A 23194-nucleotide genomic window follows, 5' to 3' on the forward strand; every position below is an offset into this window, starting at 1 on the left:
TGCCTTGGGTTACTCTTGGAGGGGTGCTCGAGTTTATATTCCTCATCCGTGAGGACTTCAGTCCATTTGTCAGCTAGCAGATCTTGATTAGCTTGAAGCTAATGCTGCTTTTTCTTCAGGCTATTTGCCGTGGCCATAAGCCGGCGCCTGAAGCGCTCTTGTTCGACGGGATCCTCTGGTACAGCGAATTCATCGTCGCCGAGGCTTGCCTCGTCTTCGGAGGGGGGCATGTGATTGTCATCCTCCTCCTCTCCATCTGCCGCTCTCTCAAGAGAGTTGGCTCCTCCATCCTCCTGCTCTAAATCTTGTTGGAGGGGTTTGTTGTTTTCTTCGGCACTATCCGGAGTGTTATTATCTCCTGTGCCGGTATCACCACTTTTGCTTTGGCGGGACTTAGAGCGGCGCTGCTGACGTCGGCGTTTGGGTTGCTTCTTGGGGGGGTCATCCTCCGCTATCCCGTCGCCATTGCCTTCTTTGGGTGTATCCACCATGTATATGTCATATGACGAGGTGGCTTTCCAGTGCCCTATAGGTGCTGGTTCATGTTCGTCTCCTACATCGTCGTCCATACCGTCGATGTCTTCGGAGTCGAAGTCGAGCATGTCGGTTAAATCATCGACAGTGGCTACGAAGTGGGTGGTGGGTGGGCATCGAATTTCTTCGTCATCCGCATCCCAATCCCGTTGGCCATAATCCGGCCAGGGCTCTCCTGACAAAGAGAGAGACCTTAGTGAATTCAGAATGTCACCGAAGGGCGAGTGCTGAAAGATATCCGCGGTGGTGAATTCCATGATCGGCGCCCAATCAGATTCGATTGGCAGGGGCACGGATGGTTCGGAGTCCGGAAAAGAGTTCGGCACCATGGAGTCACGGGCTGCGCAGAGGATTACGCTGGTGTTTGGCTCGATCGCCATTGAGACTGTAGCCCCTGAGGCGGTGTCTAACCACCCATCCTCGATTGGCGCAGTTGGCTCCGAGCTAAGGGTCAGAGCTGATGCGGGCGCGGCCTCTGGGGTACTGTTCGGCGGCAAAGCTAGGTCATACCCATCGCGACAGTGCGGCGCGCCCGGCTGTGGCTCGAATCCGTCGAAGATCCATTCTCCGCGGATGTTGGCCATGTAGTTCAAACTTCCGAATCTGACCTCGGCCAGGGGCGTAGCTTTCAATCTGCTCCAGATGGCCAAGCGAATTAGCCCGCAGTGCAAAGCCGCCGAATACGAAGATCTGTCCGGGGAGAAAAGTCTCACCCTGGACTGCATTTCTATCGATGATAGTAGGAGCCATCAAGCCTAACAGCGACGACACAGAGGAACACTCAGTGAAAGCACCAATGTCGGTGTCAAAACCGGCGGATCTCGGGTAGGGGGTCCCGAACTATGCATCTAGGCCGGATGGTAACAGGAGGCAGGGCACACGATGTTTTACCCAGGTTTGGGCCCTCTTGATGGAGGTAAAACCCTATGTCCTGCTTGATTAATATTGATGATATGGGTAGTACGAGAGTAGATCTACCACGAGATCAGAGAGGCTAAACCCTAGAAGCTAGCCTATGGTATGATTGTATGCTGTGATTGTTGTCCTACGGACTAAAAACCCTTCGGTTTATACAGACACCGGAGAGGGTTAGGGTCACACAAGGTCGGTTACAAACGAGGAGATATCCATATCCGTATTGCCTAGCTTGCCTTCCACGCCAAGTACAGTCCCATCCAGACACGAGACGAAGTCTTCAATCTTGTATCTTCATAGTCTAACAGTCCGGCCAATGGAGAGAGTCCGGCTGTCTGGAGACCCCCTAATCCAGGACTCCCTCAGTCATCGAAACAAAGTACTATGCGCATGCTCCTAGGGGGATAGATTGGTAGGAGAAGACCATCGCTCGTCCCCAACCGCCACTCATAAGGAAGAGAATCAATAAATACCTCATGCTCCAACTTCGTTACGTAACGGTTCACCATACGTGCATGCTACGGGAATCACAAACCTCAACACAAGTATTTCTACAATCCACAACTACCCACTAGCATGACTCTAATATCACCATCTTTATATCGCAAAACTATTGCAAGGAATCAAACATATCATATTCAGTGATCTACAAGTTTTATGTAGGATTTTATGACTAACCATGTGAATGATCAATTCCTGTCATCTCTCTAAATAGATATAAGTGAAGCAAGAGAGTTTAATTCTTTCTACAAAAGATATGCCCACGCTCTAACAAATATAAGTGAAGCAAAAGAGCATTCTCCAAATGGCGGTTGTCTATGTGAAGAGAAACAGGCAATCCAAACTTCAAATGATATAAGTGAAGCACATGAAGCATTCTATAAAGCCATACTCAAAAGATATAAGTGAAGTGCATAGAGCATTCTATAAATGAACCAAGGACCATCTCATACCAGCATGGTGCATAAAAGAAAAAAGAAAACTAAAAGCAAAAGACGCTCCAAGATTGCACATATCGCATGAACGAAACGAATCCGAAAACATACCAATACTTGTTGAAGAAAGAGGGGATGCTTTCCGGGGCATCCCCAAGCTTAGACGCTTGAGTCTCCTTGAATATTTACTTGGGGTGCCTTGGGCATCCCCAAGCTTGAGCTCTTGCCTCTCTTCCTTCTTCTCACATCAAGACCTTCTCGATCATCGAACACTTCATCCACACAAAACTTCAACAGAAAACTCGGTAAGATCCGTTAGTATAATAAAGCAAATCACTACTCTAAGTACTATTGCAAACCAATTCATATTTTGTTTTTGCATTTTTTCTACTGTAATATAACTTTTTCATGGCTTAATCCACTGATGTGAATCGATAGTTTCATCAAAACAAGCAAACTATGCATCAAAAACAGAATCTGTCTGAAACAGAATAGTCTGTAATAATCTGAACATTCACCATACTTCTAATACTTGAAAACTTCTACAAAAATTAGGAAAAATAAACAATTTGTATAGGAAGACATTGCAAAAAGAATCAAAACCATTTGACGTTCCAGCAAACAATGTAAAATCATGCACTACAGCCAAAGTTTCTGTTCAGCACCGTACAAACCATCAAGCAAATGTAAACATCCTAAAGGCAAACCTTGGCACATTATTTTTATTTATAAACTTTATAAAAGCACACAGCAGAAATAAATGACTCTCCAAAACTTCCGGGTTGTCTCCCTGGCAGCGCTTTCTTTAAAGCCATTAAGCTAGGCATATAGTGCTCAAGTAGTGAATCCACCCGGATCCCAAGGTATATCAAAGCCAATTTTAATTAACAATGATTTGTAATTTAGTAGTGAGCACAAGGTAACATATATCATGTAATGACGAAGTCTAACTCTCTTCCTATGCATCGGCATGTCATAAAAGAACAATTCATGCACACAAAGTAAAGGCCAATGCATAGTATAAACAGTTTCTTGCAATTTTATCATATTGGAAACACAGAGAGATGGAGATATAGTTCCTCTCTCATAATAATTGCAAGTAGGAGCAGCAAGCACATGCATATTATATTCATCAAAATCATCATGTGCAATGGTAAAAGGCAACCCATCAATATAATCCTTAATAAGGGCAAACTTCTCCGATATAGTGTAGTCTGGAGAATTCAAAAAGATAATAGGACTATCATGCGTGGGTGCAATAGCAACAATTTCATGTTTAACATAAGGAACTATAGCAAGTTCATCTCCATAAGCATAATTCATATTGGCATCTTGGCCACAAGTATAGCAAGTATCATCAAAAAGGGATATTTCAAGAGAATCAACAGGATCATAACAATCATCATAGCAATCATCCTTCGGTAAGCACGAAGGGGAATTAAACAATGTATGTGTTGAAGAGTTACTCTCATTAGAAGGTGGGCATGGGTTGCTAATCCGTTCTTCCTCCTTTTGTTCTTCGCTCTCCTCATCATCTTTTTCATCCAATGAGCGGATCAAAGTTTCATCAATTTCTTGTTCCATAGACTCCTGCAAAATATTAGTCTCTTCTTGGACAGCGGAGTAGTACTCAATATATGGTTCAACATAGGCATTAGAAGCATAATTATCATAGCAATATTTAAGTGTGGCAAAATTTTCAGATTTGTAAAGAGTAGCATCATACTTTTCAATCAAAGAAGCAATTTTGTAAGCACCCTTAAAAGCAACAAATTCTTCAATTTGTTGAACATCATAGTAATTATAAACACCCTTAGCATACAAAGATACGATCCCATTATCACTAAACTCACATTGATAGGGAAGGTGTTTCTTAGGGTTTTCAGAACAACAAGTAAAATCATATATTTCACATCAACTCCAAGCATAGCATTGCAAACGATGAATTTGATCCAGTAAAAGTTTCCATTTTTCAGATATACGGTGTCGCACATAACAAGCATGCTCATCTAAAGATTTGCCCTCAACTAAGCTAGTTTGGGTTTCAGCACGAGCACAAAGGGATCGAAGATTATCCAAGTAATAGGCTCCAGCAGTGTGATAGATTTTGAGTGGTTCTTCAACCATTGGTTCAGTAGGTACAACTAATTTTTTTTGATATTTTGCATTTCCAACCCATAACTAAAGATAGAAAACAACTAAGAACAACAAATAAAAATTACTTAGTGATAAAGCAAACAAGCACACACGAGAATATTCACCCCACGCTATTGCTCCCCGGCAACGGCGACAGAAAAAAGGTCTTGATAACCCACAAGTATAGGGGATCGCAACAGTTTTCGATAAGTAAGAGTGTCGAACCCAACGAGGAGCTAAAGGTAGAACAAATATTCCCTCAAGTTCTATCAACCACCAATACAACTCTACGCACGCTTGACGTTCGCTTTACCTAGAACAAGTATGGAAATATAAGTACTTTGCAGGTGTTGTTGGATAGGTTTGCAAGATAATAAAGAGCAAGTAGATAAAAGGTAGGGGCTGTTTAGATTAAGAAACAATAAAGTAAATATAGTGAGTGTGGAAAAGTGGTGGTAGGAGTTGCGAAATTGTCCCTAAGCAATTGACTACTTTACTAGACCGATAGCAAGTATTATGTGGGAGAGGCCACTGCTAGCATGTCATCCCTGACTTGGAATTCTATGCACTTATGATTGGAACTATTAGTAAGCATCCGCAACTACTAACATTCATTAAGGTAAAACCCAACCATAGCATTAAGATATATTGGTCCCCCTTCAATCCCATATGTGTCAATTTCTATACTAGGTTGAAGCTTCTGTCACTCTTGCCCTCCAATACATAGTCCTATCAACATACAACTAACCCTATGGTGTGATCCACGCGTGCGATCATATGATGGGCATCAAAGGACAGCAACATAACCACAAGCAAATCAAATCAATCATAGCAATTCATCAACCAGCGATAGGACAATGAAAATCTACTCAGACATCATAGGATGGCAACACATCATTGGATAATAATATGAAGCATAAAGCACCATGTTCAAGTAGAGGGTACAGCGGGTTGCGAGAGAGTGGACCGCTGTAGATAGAGGGGGGAAGATGATGGAGATCTTGGTGAAGATGGCGGAGGTGTTGGTGTAGATCGTGGTGATGAGGATGGTGGCCACGGCAGCGTTCCGGCGCCACCGGAAAAGAAGGGGAGAGGGGGCCCCTTCGTCTTCTTATTCCTTGACCTCCTCCCTAGATGGGAGAAGGGTTTCCCCTCTGGTCCTTGGCCTCCATGGCGTGGGAGGGGCGAGAGCCCCTCCGAGATTGGATCTGTCTCTCTGTCTCTCTCTATTTCTGCGTTCTTAGATTCTACCCTTTCACCATTTCTTATATTCCCGAAGATCCGTAACTCCGATTGGGCTGAATTTTGGACACGATCTCTATCCGGATATTAGCTTTCTTGAGGCGAAAGAAGGGCACCAACCGCCTTACGGGGTGGCCACGAGGGTCAGGGGCGCGCCCCCTACCTCGTGGGCCCCTCGAGCATCGTCTCGCATTGATTTCACTTTCCAAAAATCACATATATTCCAAAAAAAATATCCGTCCGTTTTTTTCCCGTTTGGACTCTGTTTCATATAGATTTTCTGCGAAACAAAAAACATGCAACAAATAGGAACTGACACTTGGCACTGGATCAATATGTTAGTCCCAAAAGTAGTATAAAAAGTTGCCAAAATTATATGAAAGTTATAGAATATTGGCATGGAACAATCAAAAATTATAGATACGACGGAGACGTATCATTACATCAGGTAATCTGTTAAAAGGTATTCCTTACAATTTCGTTAGATCTACACCATAATAACTCAGTCCCATGAGATTATTTCTAAAAAAATAAAATGATGCGGATCAATAATTTGATGGCATAGGTGGGTAAAACATTTTCAACCTTTTCAAAAATAATATCATAGTTATAATTGTTTTAACCAAGAATTACATTAGGTAATATGTTCATTTTTTTACAATTTTTTAAGATCTACACCATTATAAATAAGTCCCACGAGAATAACGGCTCATAATTTCCTATGAATGCGGTAATTTCTAGGGAGTCTCTAATTAGTATAGATATAGATTCTATACACTTTTTTTGAACATATATCGGAAACTCGTTAACATGTTTTTAAATGTAACAATTTTTTTGAATGTATGAAAACAAAATCTCCAATATATGCATACATTTTTTTAACATTGCACAATCATTTTTTAAGTGTCACAAACATTTTTCGTACACATGATTAACATTTTTCTATATATATATTTAACAATTTCCAAATGAATGATTAACATGTTCTCAAAATATAAAAAATATTAAAAAAGTAAAAGAAAAATAAAAAGATGAATTGAAAACAGAAATCATTGGTTATGTTAGCATGACATGGCCACATGGTTACTCGTCCGGCCCACCAGCGGATCCCTGTATGCGACCCTGTGCAAGTAATCGCTCCAGGCGGCACATATCCGCACCGTAGGAGTGCTCCCGCCTCTGCCTACCACTTCTACTCTGATAGGGCCAGCCAGCTGGGTAATAGCCCAATAACTATGGCGAGTGATAGGCGACGGTGCGCCGGCCTAAATTTGGGCCGGTCGCACCGGCAGCGTTCGATCAAACATCAACTAGCCATACGATTATGTCCCCTTTCTCAGATGTGTTCTTCTTTAAGAAAAAAGCTTTCATCGCACCGCCATGGACTGGTGACTCGCCCAGCCTCGAAGCACCACGCACAGCGTCTCGCCTGTCGCTGCCCTCGCCGCCGGTCGCTGCCCTCATTGCCGGTCGTCGTCATCCCTATAGGTCACCGTCGCTGCTGCCGCCTCCTGTGTTCTCGCCGGCCACGTGCATGCAGCAGTGTGCGGCTGCGGTTGCAGCTCCCCCTGGTGATGGTCGTAGCTCCGGTGCGACGGCCATAGCTCCGGTGGTGCCGGTCACCGGTGGCAGCACGCCGACAAGAAGCTTGTAGAAAGTAGTACTCACCCTCAGGTTGCCGTGGTAGCAGCAAAAAAAATGCCGGTAGTAGCAAAAAAAGTGTGTGGTTCCAGCAAAAATAGCTCGCCGGTGCCGCCACCCCCGTCGCCATCGTAGCAAAAAAGCTCGCCGGTTGTAACTTTTCTAGGCGCTGGTTGTAGCAAAACCGCCACCCATCATCACCAAATTAAGAAATCATTGTAGCAAAACATGTAGCAAGTTCCGGCAAAACAAAAAGCTGGTTCCAGCAAAAAAAACACATCGGCGATGCGAGGCGTTTGGTTCCAGCAAAAATCACCGGAAGCAAAATCCAAAAAGAAGTAGATGTAGCAAAAAGGGTAGCAAGTTCCAGCAAAAAATAAAGCTGGTTCCAGCAAAAAACAGTCTGCGATGAGAGGGCACGTCCAGTTCCAGCACCGGCAGACGCTGGTTCTAGCTCCACAACACGTCGGTTGCAACTCCGTCGGGCGCCAGCGAGGTTTGCAGCAAAAACCATCCCGGCGGCGGCGGCAACGGTGAGCGCTCGATTTTGCATCAACGGGAACTCCTGTAAAGGACAGAGTGTGTGGGAGTGGTGGTGGTGCTTCTTGGTGTGCTGCGTGCAGTAACAGAGAAGAAAGGGGACGAGGGAAAAGAAATCCAGGGGAAGAAGATGATGGGGAGTGGCCAGAAAAATCTAGAGACGAAGAGATAAGGCGGGCTTGCCAGTCCACGTGGCCAGCTGTCCCCGCGTTCGATGTGCACTTTTTTTTCCTGAGGTTTGCGATCGATGTGCGTCTGTGATGCAGGAATCACTATGCGATCAGACGTCTCGTGCTGGACCGGCCCAAGTTTCGGCCGGCGAACCATATAGAAACGTTTCCCAAAACTATTGTGTGGCCTCACTTAGTTGAATGAAACTGATCCCAGTTATGAGAAAGCAAGCTCTCCTGTATGTATGATGAAATTTCAGTTGAAACCGGATTGAAAAACTACGTGTAACTGTATCTGTGTAATGTCCATTTGATGCATTTTATATCGAAAGTAATTCCATGTTGCAGACGTAAAAGATGTATAGGGAATGTATGAGGTTTTTTTGGATAGTTACAAGTGCCAAAGTTTATTTGTATCATATTTTTTTGGCCCGTGGTTTAATTGAATCGTGGTTCCGCCACCTCATCAAGGGTAGAATATATTGGAGCTAGGAGCTCAAAAGAACCATTCACACCGGACTTTGCAGGGCAGTGAATAAGTCAGTTAATACAGTCGCACTTTACACTATTGTACTAGAGCCATGTTTTACATTGTGTAATTCTTTACCTTCGAGCTAGTGAGATATGACCAAGGAAAAAATAGCGCGCTACAAGATTTAGTGCCACCCTTCTCCAGATTCTATACACGCTATGAAGTGCAAACAAACGTCGGACGTGCTATATTTGAAAGTAGCGTCTTGTGAAAGAATGTTAAATAAATCACAAAATGTCAAATAGGAGGCACCACAAAGTCAGCCAATGCATTTAATCCAAGTTTAAACTAAAGTTTGAACTCGTTGTGTTCTCTCTTCCTTCCAATTCATCGAGAAGGCTGTCAAATCCGCAGATCTCTACCTAGGATTTGTTAGCCCCGGCGTCCCCTGCAACGCATGCTCCCCATCTCCTCCACAACACACCCCTCGTCTCCTTACGATGGTAGATGTAAGAAGTGGCCACAGTAGCGCTTGTGAGCAGCAACAACGCATTAGAAAGCAGAATCAGGAGCACGCACGTGAGCAAGAGCAGCATGAGCTTGAACTGTGGAAGCAGGAGAGGTAAGTATTATCTAGTGGTTGACTTGCCAACAATGATGGTGTGTTGATGACATCGCCCTTGTGAGGTTGGCTATTGTCGATTTGGAGGTAACGGCCGCCATTGCCACTCACAAGAAGACGCCGCCGGCGCCGCTGATAGCTCATGTGCAAACTGGGAAGGGGTATTGCGCTGCTGCCTGTGAGGCGGGAGACTCTCTACGGCGACACCCCAATGACATGCGACAACATGTAGGGAACCCATGATGTGTTTGCCAGTGGATCTTCGGGGGGGGGGGGGGGGGGGGGGCGTCCAACTAGGACTTTGTTCCTGTACAATGTCATGCAATGTTTAACTATGCCTTATTTATTTCAATTATGCACAAGGTGATGTTCAATTATGCAATGTGATGTTTAAGTATGAACTATGTCACTAGTAGATAAAGGGCCTTTAGTCCCGGTTCTGGAACCGGGACTAAAGGCTCGGTACTAAAGCCTCCCCCTTTAGTCACTACTCCAGCCTGAGCACGCTTAACTTCCGGGTTCTATTATCCCTTGTTTCCAAGTCTGCACTTGTTGTTTTCCTGACAATACTAAGATGTCAATCCTATTAACCCTCAGGAATTTCACTGTTTGAGTTTGAAACTATTGTTCTAAAAAACAATAATTATTTAGTAACACTAATATTTCTTGAATAAGTAGTTTGACCATAGTTTGACCACAGTTTGACCATAGTTTGACCAGATTTGACCAAAATTCAAAAAAACTGAAATAATTATTTAGTAACACTAATATTTCTTGAATAAGTAGTTTGACCATTGTTTGACCACAGTTTGACCATATTTGACCAAAATTCAAAAAAACTGAAATAATTATTTAGTAACACTAATATTCTTGAATAATTATTTAGTAACACTAATACTTCTTGAATAAGTATTTTGACCATAGTTTGACCAGATTTAACAAAAATTCAAAAAAATAACTAAAATTTGAGCATAACTTTTTTTTTCTTTTAGAATTCGAGGATTCTAAAAATATGCAAACAGGCCATAGGCCGTCAAAATCGGAAGCGGATTTTCGTTCTGAACATTTTGATATATTATACGTTTTTTTCCGACATCGTATGCAAAAGTTATAGCCGTTTTACATTTTCCCTACATTTTTTGCAAAACATGTCCAAATTTAAGTTTTTAAATTTTCCTAACTAGTAGATGTAGTAATATAACTATCTCTCGAAGGATTTTATTTTTTGAAGTTTTTATCACTTTCTTTTGATTTTTTCGAAACAAAAAAGGCGATCCAAGGGGGGTGGGGGTGGGGGTGTGGGTGGGGGTGGTGGTGGTGGTAGAGTTTGAAAATGGGACCTTTAGTCCCGGTTTGTGTCTCAGACCGGGACTAAAGGTCTAATCTTTAGTCCCGGTTTGAGACACAAACCGGGACTAAAGGGCACCGCACCCTTTAGTCTCGGTTCGTGCCTCAAACCGGGACAAAAGGGCTCAGGTGAACCGGGACTAATGCCTTAGCCGCACGAACCGGGACCAATGCTCACATTAGTCCCGGTTCGTGACCGAACCGGGACTAATGGGCTGACCCGGCCTGGACCTTTGCCCCCTTTTCGACTAGTGTGTGGTTGTTGTTAAGCTTGTCATAATTAACACGCTTTTTCCATTGTTATCTCTATCACTTTACTAGCATGTTGAATCTTCACAATCAAGCTATCATTGATAGTGTGGTAATTTTAGTTTTACCTCAATTATGTTCATATATAGTGTAACAACGGGAGGTGTTGTTCACTATCCATGTTAGCCTCATCCAATGGCATATATTACATAATAGTGCAATTGCAATTTACTTTCTATATTTACTTCTTGCCTGTAGGTACAGATGTCAGGGGTAGAGATCCTCGCTTTGACTCTTTCTGTATATGGGGCAATGAGATTTTCATGAACCAACATCAAGTGAGGAAATTAAGAAAGATTGTTATGATGAACTTTAGGATGGTAAGAACTATACAACCTTCTTTTTCTACCCAGAATGAGTTATTAGACAAAAACATCCGAATGTTTTAGTTTTTGGCATTTTCCAAAGCAATTTGCTCGAGATTATCTCACAAATTACATGAGCGGTGTTGATCAACGAAATTTGAAGTATTTCACATATTACAGCGATGTGCTAGAAGTCTTCCTCAAGATGGGGAAGGATGGGTGTGCGGTCATCACAAGGGAATGGACTGAAGTTGTGCATGCCTTCGGTGTGGAGGATGGCATAATATGGGCATGCAACTTCTCCGCCTCTACCTACGAACAAGTAGAATGTCTTTTGCCTCTCTCTTTACCGTCTTTAATGTTGTTGTGGTTCTTGTTTTAATCTAGTGTTTCTATAATGCTTGAACATATGCCAATGTGATTTGAATTAGGCAATGGTGGACAAACCTATGAAAATTGGGTATCTATATGATGAATATGAAATATCTAATTGCCTACTTTTGAACTCGGGAGATTTTTCATTTGCATGGACTAAATTACGGGAAAAACCAGCTGTGCAGGTCATTATATTGCACAAGGTTTCACATAGCAAAACGTGTGATGAGCACCTAAAGCAGGCACATTTCGTTGATGCAAAAACATGTGCGATGAACCAAAACAACACACACGCTTTAGTCGATAAAAATGTGTGCCATGAATCAAAACGTCCTTACTACACACATATGTTATGACCGGAAATGTGTGTGATGATAGACGCATCGGAAATGGTGCTCTAAGGATGAACGTGTGTGATGGGAAGCCTTACCGCACACAGTTAGCCAAAGGAAAATGGGTGCGTCAGGAATAGCACCACACACATTTTTGAATAATTAAACGTATGTGATGTGCACCGCACGGTAAAAGGCTCGAGAGAGGAAAGTGTATGTGATAGGCCACTTAGCCCACACGTTGTCTTTTCATGAATTATCTTTATATTTTGAGCATCGCAAAAAGTTGCACCACGTACGGGATGGTTTGTCCGATAAGCCTCTCATCCCACATGATCCCAACAGAGGAACGTCTGGGGCACTGTACATATCACAAACGCGTATGTCACCAATAATTTTTGAGGTAGGTCTGGGCATCATATATGTTTTCTTTTACTAAACATGCTCGTACCATATCGCACATATGTTTTCCAATCTTTGTTTACAAGCGGGGGGTTTTATTCATGCGTGATGGATGCTTTTAAATTCCTTTGTCCGGATGACATCTAGCTATACTTCTTTTCTTTGGTTTGTAAATAGTTGATTCCTCTCCTCTTCCATTTGTATCTGCACACACCAGTTTTCACAACATTGAATTGACTGACATATGCTATCACACATGAGCATCGTCTGGATCCATGAATATACCTTTAGCCTTTAATATTAAAGATATACACATATACAAATCATATCATTGCATGTGCTGCATTTATTACAAATAGTGTCGTTTAGCCGTTGATATAGATTTTTGCTCAAGAAGACAATCCTTCAATTATTTTGGGGTTAGGAAGGATAAAAAATAATTATTCCCGTCCCTTCTTTTTGCATCCATACTTAAGCACAGCTGGAACGTGGACGCTCAAGAGGTACGAGTACCAATCGATAGATTTGGGTTCAAAATTAAATATGTTGCCATCTTTGCCAACCATCTTTACTTCCATCCTCAATTTTGTTAAGTTCGTGTCATCAAAGCTTCACAAAAGGACATAAATAAAATTGGATCAACATATATAAAATACAAGTAAAAATATGCACCGCAAGTGTAATGTTACTTGTCAAAGTCCGAGCTAATGTGAAAGAAATAGAGATATCAACATTCGTTTTGACATAAAACTATAGGGGCCAGAGATCCCGTCAGCGAACTTAATAGAGTATTCCATCCATCCCAAAATAAGTGTCACTGATTTTGTACAAATCAGCGACAATTATTTTGAGATGGAGGGAGTAATTAATAAATAAAGATATGCAGGAAATACACCCCGTTGTTTCTTTCTTTTTCGCCTTTTTATTTTTCCTTTGCATGAGAGGACCTTATTTGGCTGTGTGCATCTTAGTTATGCAGAGGCCGGATGTAATGCTTAAATCATTTAAGTAATAAAAGCGCCCCTTTTCGAAAAAAGGAAATACACCCCATGAAACTCTAGTTCGTCCAAACCATAATAAGGACCTATCTACTAGTGTACCGAGCTAACTCACGTGTATAAATTCTAACAGTAACATATAAACTAGACAAAGTAGCTAGTGACCAAAAAGGGTTATAAGTTACTTGTACATGGACCAATATTCCTAAACTAATCGCTGACCATGTCGCTAAAGGTACTGAAAAAACTACTATCGCTGACCATGTCGGTGCCCAAAATGTTAATTTAAAATGGAACACACGCAGAAGATGAATCTTACCGTCCTTTGAAGAAGGCATATGGTGCGTACAGCTTGACCAAGAGCATTAAGAAAGTGTATCTTTGATTGTGCTTGTTGTAATATTGTGAAAACAACCCGCAGAATAATAGGCTCACCACATGCAACATCTGTTTAGTAAAAATTAAAAGATATGACAAAAATATGTGAGTCACTATACCGTATATGAACGCAATATTGGCATGTATGTATGAATTATAGAACATATGATTATATACCTCAAGCGGTAGCTTATACACCAGGATCAGATATGCATGGAAGTAAGCGAATCTCTTGAACAAATATGGTCTTCTGTTTTGAAGGGGTTTCCCATTCTCTAGTACACGAGGATGGATGGAGAAATAATCCATACACGCGTCCTCAAAAACATATCCATTCAGTGGATTCCTGAGTGATGAGCAAACGTGGTAAATGGCTTGTGATTTCTCATTCCAGTGAACAGCCATGGCTACCAGTGTTGCATTTACCACCATGTCAGCAGGGACCTATATATACAGAGACTATTAGTATCAGTCAAGTTTAAGCATCAAATCAGATTAGCCAGAGAACTATATGAACCTGGAATTCAATGAACATGTATACAACCCTAATTGTCAGAACATATCATTGTATTTTACTCACCGCATCCATTATGTCTTTGCGATCACCTATGAAACATGGGAAGGCTTCCTCATTGTATGCGACAATTATAGCATCAATTGTCCTGGACATAAAATTGTGGTAAAGTGATGATCTGAGGCTAAGATAAATATGTGTTCTCTGGTATATTATTTTTACAGCAGGACAAGTTTTTCAGCATACATGTAAACCGGGTCACCCTGTATTTTTTTTTCTATCTTAATGAATTCGACAGAGCTCCTGCCTTGCACCAACAAATAATTCGACACCGTTTAATATCGATTGCTATTAAGTATAGATTTTGAGAATACCTTGCCCCTTCTATCCACCCAGGAATTGGATCTTGATAAGTGCTGGTTACCATCGTGGGTCGAATAATTACAACAGGAAGGTCTCCCTTCTGCTGCCCAAGTACCATTTCCCCCATAGCCTTGGTCAACGTATATACGTTTGGCCATCCAAAATGGCAGGCCCTTCAGAAATTCAGGAACAAATTAGGTACTGTCATACAGCAAATCCAGTTGTTTGTCGTACATCTTGTATTCTCTCAGCTTACAAATCAACTATATTTTCATAAATTTGTTAATCAGATATTCCTTTTGATTAGCGTTCGATTATTATAGCTTTTCATCACCATTTTCAAAAAGAAGCTGTTCACCTAAAGCATGACAATTTGCAGTCCTGACAACAGACACAGATCTATCAACCACCTCTCTAATTTGGCACTGGTCATGATCTACCAAACAAGAGGTCTAATGTCATTTGATACGATAGACAGATTATTAATGACATAACTAACTTAAAATTTTGATTAAAATTCTTTGTCTCTCCATGGATATACTCAACCCATGAGGAAAACAAGAGATATTCATGAAAACACATTGTGAAATGACTTTGACTACTTCGACATAAAAGATAATTTACATTGCCTATGTGAATATGCTATCATTACATGATTGGAAATATAGGAGAAAATTATGCTATCGTCTCTCCCTGGACATTCTCTTGAAATACAGGTCAATATTTTATATCTTATAATAAAGGGAGTAACATATTTAAATCGCTTGGACCTCTTTAAGCCAAGTTCTTTCATTGTTGCCTTCAATTGGCCTGAGCTACCACCATTAGCTGCTGTGAGCTCAGCCTTGACCATCTCAACCAGCTGCAGCTCAGCTTCGATGTCCATGTGGTATCCCTGCCGTAGTGTTTTACCCATCTGGAGTGCTTTCTCCGGTAAAAGTCCTTCTCGGGTACCAGCTACAAAAGCTAATATACAGACAAAAAAAGACATGGCTCTTAAAGATTCTTTTTGGAGAGCTTGCAGGAGGCTGCATGTACATGTCAACATGGTTATTGTAGTTGATTAAGCATTAAGCATATATATATTCTCATCATATTGTACAGTTATTCTCCATTTCTGATGAATTAATCATCACATATATGGGAGCGGCGATTTATATGCTACACAAAAAATAAATTCCAGAAACTGTGAAAAAACATATTTACATGATTCCGAAAATGCCAAAAAATAATCACGGATATCTATAGATGTGCTTACAAATATGCGAAATCTGATCATCCATCAAACAAAAAGTAAATCAACTTTTGATCAACATATTTATCTTGTGTGTAGGCCAAAACTGCAAAGACATGGTAATGGAAATTTCCACATAAATACAACATATCTCTATGTACATCTATAGAAAAAAAACTCCAGAAATTGTTAAGGTTTTCAAATTCCTTCGTAGATTTTTCTTAAATAAAGAGCTCTATGTGGCCCACTGTGTTCTATTTTGACTTTCCGCAGACAATAGGATTTTGGACAAGTGGGTTTATATGAACAAACACCAACATACCAGTGGAAACATGAAGCAACATTTTCAGATTACGACACTTCTTTGCCAATTCGCATCCATATTTGGCGCCTAAAACATTAGATGCTAGACCAACATCATACCTGTACATGCAATAAAGTTCAATTAACACGCAATAAAATCTAAGAAACATGCAAAATAATCAGTAAAAAGAAATAAAAAAACATTAGGTTCCTTGTGGTTCGTTTAAAAATCAAGATTTTTATGTGGTTTGTGTACAAGGGAGTGATTCTAACAAATGGCAATTTGACACAACGTAGGTTGGAGGAGAGTAAACGGTGATGTTTTTGTGGTCACGAGGAAACTATTCAATGTTTATTTCTCACACACCCACTAGCCAAATTATTATGGCAAACAATACATGTGTTCTTTAACATATCTCCACCTAATAGTGTCTCAAATCTGTATGGTAAATGATTAGGTAGGGTGGAGCCTAATATAGCGGCATGAATTCACATGGGAGTTTGTGCATTACTTTGGTCTATTTGTAACTGTCAGAGTGATTGTGTGTTTAAGACGACATTTTTTTTGCAGGTTATCTACTTGGCATCTAGATGGATCCCTTCGTGGTCATTACTACATTGTGTCGAAGTGAGGGAGCTTATGGCCTTTGGGTGCATCCAATGGGACATGGGAGCACGGTTTACATATAACAGTTTGGATGGTGGTCCAATAGTATTATAGGTGTTTAGTGATGGTGTTCTATTTTTACCGGTTGTGCCTATTTGTTTACTTTCTTGAACTTGTTTAATTGAGATGCTATTCGTACTTTGCTACACTGCTCTTTCAAATAAATGGGTATGTGCATCGCTTGTTCAGAAGCCGGGGGTAATCCTCTTTTTCGAAAACAAAGAAAAAAAATTCCTTGTGATGCAATTAACCTATCATCCGGATTCAAGTCCTAGACTTGACGTGCTCACACATTCCTATATTTTATTCAGTCTTTTTGGAGCTATTCTACTGGTGGTATGGTGTGCCAGTTAACTACAAGGTGTCCATGATGACTTTGTCAATCTCAATATCTATCAGCTCATTTTCTCAAAGGTGCTCAGAGGATAAGATGTGGTCTGCGTGTTGTGTACTGTGTTTCAAGAAAAGACAAATCAGTAAAAAAAATCTGGAATTATTCAACTGTTTGATCTTTGACATCGGACACCCCCAACCAGTACCTTTCATAGAAGCTAGTAGTTGCTGCCCCATTGATGATAACATCGACCTCCTCACAGAGGGCATCAAGTCTGGAGCTGTCAAGCCCGAAGTTTTGAACCCCGACATCTCCGTGAAGCGGAACTATCTTCTCATCAATGAGCTTCAGGAAACCAGTGAGCCCATGCTTTTCTCGCAGGGTATTGAACAGATCATTCCCCAGCACCTGCGCGAGGAAAAGTAACTAACACTGACTAAATGAATATGCAGTGTAATGAGTTGCGCTGTTCAGATACAGCACGCATAGCATGATGGCAGCTGCGGCAACTGGAAGCAACAATTGCAGGATTTTATGGTTGTGTATATCACATGATGTAGAGCAGTAGAGGCCGTGTTACCCTCCTTGAGAAAAAATGCACGATTTTGGTTTGTTACCTGGGTTTGGATGCGCTGCTCGGCCGAGGCAGCATCCGGGGCGCGCACCAGCAGGTAGAGCTTCTTCACGTCTGGTTGTACCCTCAGTATCTTCTCCACCAGCACTATATGCGTATACGTATTAGATAATGCAAAGATGTGTGTGTGTGTGTGTGTGTGTGTGTGTGTGTGTGTGTGTGTGTTTGGTATTAGTACTCATCAGCGTACATTTTCCAATGAAGCCAGTTGAGCCGGTGACGAGGATGGTCTTGTCCCGGAAGAACCCAGCCACCGCACCAGCGTCCATCGGTGAACGTGAAAGAATACAAAGGTAGTGGGGTTTCTCCTGGAAGCTAGAAAAGTGGAGTCAAGCCGGCCGGGTTCAGGACGAGGCTGTGCCTGCGTTGTGAGGTAGCTTATTAGCTAGACCATGAGGATGCACGGCTGCCACTCTTATAGTGGATCCAGAGCCTGCGTGAGTTAGGTCGTGAAAGATTTTACGCACTCGCCTTACCTATATGGATGTGGCCTGGTGCGATTGTATAGCCAAAAATATCAGGGTGGAGGGGTCCACATTGAATTTGGGAGAAGTGGGTAGCGGGGCGCACTAGTAGAAAAAGAGCCATTTGTTCCGGTTCGTAAGGGCCATTTGTCCCGGTAGTTGAACCGGAACTAAAGGGCCGTTACTAAAACCTTAGGCCTTTAGTCCCGATTCTTACACGAACAGGGACAGATGGGCCTGCACATGGCCGGTGTGGCGAGCCCAGGTAGGAGGCCCTTTGGTCCCGGTTGGTGACACCAACCGGGACCAATAGGCGTCCACGCGTCAGCAGCTGGCAGGAGCTGAGGGTTTTTTTTGAAAGGGGTGGTTTAGGGGTTTTGGGGGGTTAATTTAGGTGTTTCATATATTGTGTTAGCTAGCTAATTAATAGAGAGAAGTGTCCTCTCTTATCTCCGTGCTTGGTCGACGCTACGTACTATATGTATAGAGAGGACTCGACACGCTAGCTAGTAAGCAAATGAAGGAAACAGAAGATCGTCATGAACATATGCATACAGAGAGAAGTGATATCGATCACCTCTCCTTCTCCGAGAGCTTGGTCGAACAATAAGTTCTCATATATCTATCCGACGCTACTGGCTACATATATACAATATAATTATCTCTTACAATATAATCTCTTAATTATATATAAAATCAGGGTCCACATGGTATTCTCCGTCTTTATCGATCACGTGGTCAAGAAAGAATGCCGTCAATTCCTCTTGAATTGCTCGCATACGATCTGGTGGTAGGAGTTCATCCCGCATCCGAAACATCTAATTTGAAGAAGGGGGTCAACACACACACACACACACACACACACACATATATATATATATATATAAATGAAACTCAACACAAATGATGGTAATAAAATAAAATTGTGAATATTATTATTTACACACTTCATATTGTTTGTCAGAGTAGCCCCGCTCACAGGTCGTTTGGTGGATGGACTCGCAAATGTAGTATCCACAGTAATTATTCCCGGCTTCCTGCCACACCCACTTTACAAGAAATAGATGTCAATCAAACTGATAAGCAAGCATGCTATAAATGATATTGATGAAACTATCGCTTGAATCACTAGAAGATGCGCGGAACATGCTAGTAGTACTTACTTTCGGGTGTCTAAATTGCAGCTTCTTCGGCAGTCCCGGAGCTTTTGAGGTGAATTTTGTCCAAACCGTGCCAGACGAAGAAAGCAATTACTTCATATCAGGACATGAACAAAGTTGCCGATATGGTGCGATAATGATCGATTTAACTTACTTGTCGAGCATTTCAGTCATGTCCGCATACTCCTGGGGATCTTTTCGTCTCGAGTCTAAGACGGTTACTAGTCCCTGCTCAAACTTAATCTCGAGGAGAATATAGTGGAACCTGCGCATGCATGCATAACTCATCAATTACATTACTATAACCTGGAGTAATAAAGGAAACCGAATATGCACAAGACAGTAACACTCACTTGAAGTTGTAAGGAAAGAGTATTATATCTTTGTTTTCATTTATTACCAACGATCGTAGCAAGTTGGCCTCGGTCTCTCTGGCCTTAAATTCAACCGTATATGGATCTATGAGATTTGTGTTAACGAACCCAATATAACCGATTTGTCTTTTCTTCAATTCGGCGATATTCAATCTGCATAATAGAGTGAGGATAATTATAAATACATGCAATGAAAGAGCTGACCTATATATGTAGACTTAATAACAAATGTGGTACTTACAGAAAGTAGCAAGTGACCGTTAATTTATCGAGGGCATGTTGATTGAAAAACTGGAAGAACTCCTCAAATGGAACAATGAACAGATCAATTCCAACGAGGTCATGCTCCTCTTTAACTCTCAGCGTCAAAATATTCCTCCCCCCAGACCCTCTGCAGGTTTTCATGTACCAATCATGGAATCTTCGCATCATCGTTGTTAGAGATATTTCATCTTTGATGAGAGGCTTCCCGTACTCGTATCTGTGTTCGTCCACCTCCAAGAAATCATAATGTACATCGTCGGGCAGGTAATCTCCAAGATTGGTATAACCGGGCACCATCCTCGGATCATTAGCGACGATATCGCTAGACACCTTGAGCGGGGGCCACGATTGGTTCGCTTGTTCTCCGAGCTGGGCAATTTTTTCCCAGCTCATCGTTCTTTTAACCTTTGATCATAGTACTTCCCGACCGCTCCGCTTTGATAAATGACCTTTCAATAATGCGCTCATAGTTGCCTTTCGGCAGAGACTTTGGTGGTTTCTTCAGGGCAGCCAGAGTGCGGTTCGCTTTCACCGGATGTATCTTCTCCTCCGGAGGTGGATGTTTATTTGCTTTCACCCCTTCAAAGAAGTTTTTCACTTCGGCTCGCACGATCTTTGCGTTTTCCTCCAGGGTCCTCTCGTATGGTAACTTCTCTGGAGTCTTCAGAGAAGGAACGAATCTGTATTGCCTCCCGCCTCTGGCTGTACTACTAGATGCCGGAGCAGACGGAGTGGCTGCGGCTGTCTTCTTTCCTTTCTAACGAGGCGGTGGAGAAGGACTACGACGCACCGGAGCAGTCGGAGCGGCGGGTCTCTTCCGCCCTTGCTGACGAGGTGGAGAAGGAGGAGGCTGGCTACTCGGGCGTGCCGGCGCAGGCAGAGAAGGAGGCGGAGTGCCGCCACTCGCCGGAGAAGGAGGCTGAGTGCCCTGATCACTCGCCAGAGGAGGAGGAGGAGGAGGAGGAGGCGGAGTGCCCTGACTCGTCGGAGGAGGAGGGGAGGAGGAGGAGGTGGAGGCATCCAGTTCGGAAGGCTGATGAGCTTTCAGCCATTGGCATGGAGTCTTCAGAGAAGAACCCAGCCGAGTCTCCCCTTCACCCATAGGGTGGTCAAGCTCGAGGTCCTCAAATCCGTCTATTATTTCATCCACCATCACCCTGGCATATCCTTCTGGAATCGGCCGGCAGTGATAGGTTGCGCCAGGTTCAGGAGGTGCAAGAGAGCCAACAGCCGCCTTGACTTTCAATTTCATCCATTGCGTCATAAGGTGGCAATCTTGGGACTCCATGATCGCATCCACAGGGTAGCTAGCAGGAGCTGTGAAGACAAGCTCCTGCAGAAGCAGTTCGGTGGAAGCCACGCTGCTTCTCCGCTGAGATGGCGGGGTAGCTTCGGGGCAAGCTTCAGCAGGTCGTTTGCTGCGATTTGCTTCTTGTGCCTCTATCACTTGTACCCTTACGTGCAGCACCTGCAGTTGGGTATGCTCCACTTTCTTCCTCCTCCCCTGACATTTGTAACCGCCTGCATCTGGAAACCCAGCCTTCCACGGAACGGAGCCTGGCGTGCCTCGTGTCCGTCCAGGGTGCTCAGGATTCCCGAGGGCCATTGTGAGCTCGTCGTTCTCTCTATCTGGAACGAACGCCCCTTCCTGCACTGCATCGATATACTCCCGAAGCCTCATGACGGGTAGTCTCAGTTGCTTGTTCGTCCAAACGCACTTCCCTGATACAGGGTCTAAGTTTCCGCCAACCCCGAAGAACCAAGTCCGGCAACGGTCTGGCCAGTTCAATGTCTCTGGTTCGACCCCTTTATCAGTCATGTCATTCTCAGCCTTGGCCCACAACGGCCAGGCTTTGAGGTAGCCACCTGACCCCGTGCGATGGTGAAGCTTCTTCTTCGCAGCATTTTTATTGTTTGTCGCTGACATCTTCTTACTCTTGTCCGATGTCTTGTGGGCCACAAATGCGGGCCAATGATCTCTGATCTTCTCATACCGGACAATGAATTCTGGTGTCTTTTCTTGGTCGACAAACAATGTTTTCAGCTAATTCTTCCACCTCCTGAATAGTTCTGCCATCTTCTTAAGAGCATGAGACTTGATCAATTGCTCTATAACTGGCTTCTCCGGATCCTCCTCCGGCGGTAGTGTGAAATTTTCCTTCAGCGCGGTCCAAAGATAATCTTTCTGCATATCGTCGACATAACACACCTCAGGGTCTTCCTTCTTAGGCTTAAAACATTGGTGGATGCTGATCGGGATCTTGTCCCTAACAAGAACCCCGCACTGAGCAGCAAATGCTTCCTTTGTCCGGATGGGTTCAATCGGCATGCCATTGCGTGCGATTGCTGTGATCTCAAACCTTTCATCCGAGCGCAACTTTTTCTTTGGGCCTCTTCTCTTTACCGAAGTTGTGCTCGATCCAGAGGGCTAGAAAAAAGAAGAAAGACGAGAGTTAATTAATATGTGTACATACCAAAACAATGAATGCATCAATTAACTAGTCAGCACAGGCTTAACTAATATATATATACATGGCCGGACTCGGTTCAGTCACCGGAGCCGTCATCACGGTCTCCTTGCACCAGCATTGTGTCACCGGAACCATCATAATCATAGCCTGCTTCTTCACCCTGTCCTTCCAGACCATCGGTGTCGTTGAGAAATGACAAGACGGCATCACTTCCTTTTGCGATTATGTCCCCCAACACCGCTTCTGTTGCTTCATCTCGGGGGTGCTCCATAGTTTCTGCAAATATTTACAACATGGCAATTATTATTCAAACATGACAGATGGATATATTAGTGGCAAATGTAGAACTAGCTAGCTAATCACAATAAGGAATCATATTAGTGGCCTCGACACTGCTTCTCTAGGGTTTGGGGTGGCCTCGACAACGCTTCAAGGGTTTGGGGTGGCCTCGAGAGAGTTTGTCGGGTAGGGGCGCGACGGGAGGGGGTAGGAGACCGACATCGTTTTTTTCTACGGTATGGGTGTCCTCGAGAGTTTTGGTCGAGCGAGAAGGCTGGGGGGTGCTCCCGTGGTATAAGTTATCATGGTCGAGAGGGGGTATATATATCGACCGCCCCTCATGTCGAAGTTATCCGGGAGGGGGTTATATCAACAATGACGACATACATACATGGGAAAATAATGTTATCGGGGAGGGGGTATAACGACCCTCCCCTCATGTTGAAGTTATCGGGACGGGGTATATCGACAATGACATAC

General features: G+C 42.9%; 1 protein-coding gene across 1 annotated transcript; it reads right to left on the bottom strand.

Annotated features, from left to right (window-relative positions):
• Positions 1–12717: 12717 nt before the first annotated feature.
• Positions 12718–18067, bottom strand: LOC125547387 (putative fatty acyl-CoA reductase 4). The gene is made up of 10 exons (XM_048711273.1): positions 17893–18067; positions 17686–17789; positions 17274–17476; positions 16087–16187; positions 15301–15496; positions 14542–14703; positions 14234–14315; positions 13831–14097; positions 13595–13722; positions 12718–12886 (listed from the first exon to the last, which is right to left on the bottom strand). The coding sequence occupies exons 1-10, from the start codon at positions 17969–17971 to the stop codon at positions 12718–12720; spliced, it is 1491 nt and encodes a 496-aa protein (XP_048567230.1). The 5' UTR covers positions 17972–18067.
• Positions 18068–23194: the final 5127 nt, after the last annotated feature.

The sequence above is a fragment of the Triticum urartu genome, chromosome 3A (assembly GCF_056163025.1).
Source record: "Triticum urartu cultivar PI428250 chromosome 3A, HENAU_Tu73, whole genome shotgun sequence".
NCBI lineage: Eukaryota > Viridiplantae > Streptophyta > Magnoliopsida > Poales > Poaceae > Triticum > Triticum urartu.

Coding starts and splice junctions, on each gene's coding strand:
- LOC125547387 (XM_048711273.1), bottom strand. CDS start 17,971: ATGGACGCTGGTGCGGTGGCTGGGTTCTTCCGGGACAAGACCATCCTC. Junction 17,790..17,892: donor AACTGGCTTCATTGGAAAAT/GTACGCTGATGA, acceptor ATACGCATATAG/TGCTGGTGGAGAAGATACTG. Junction 13,723..13,830: donor TGTATAAGCTACCGCTTGAG/GTATATAATCAT, acceptor TTTACTAAACAG/ATGTTGCATGTGGTGAGCCT.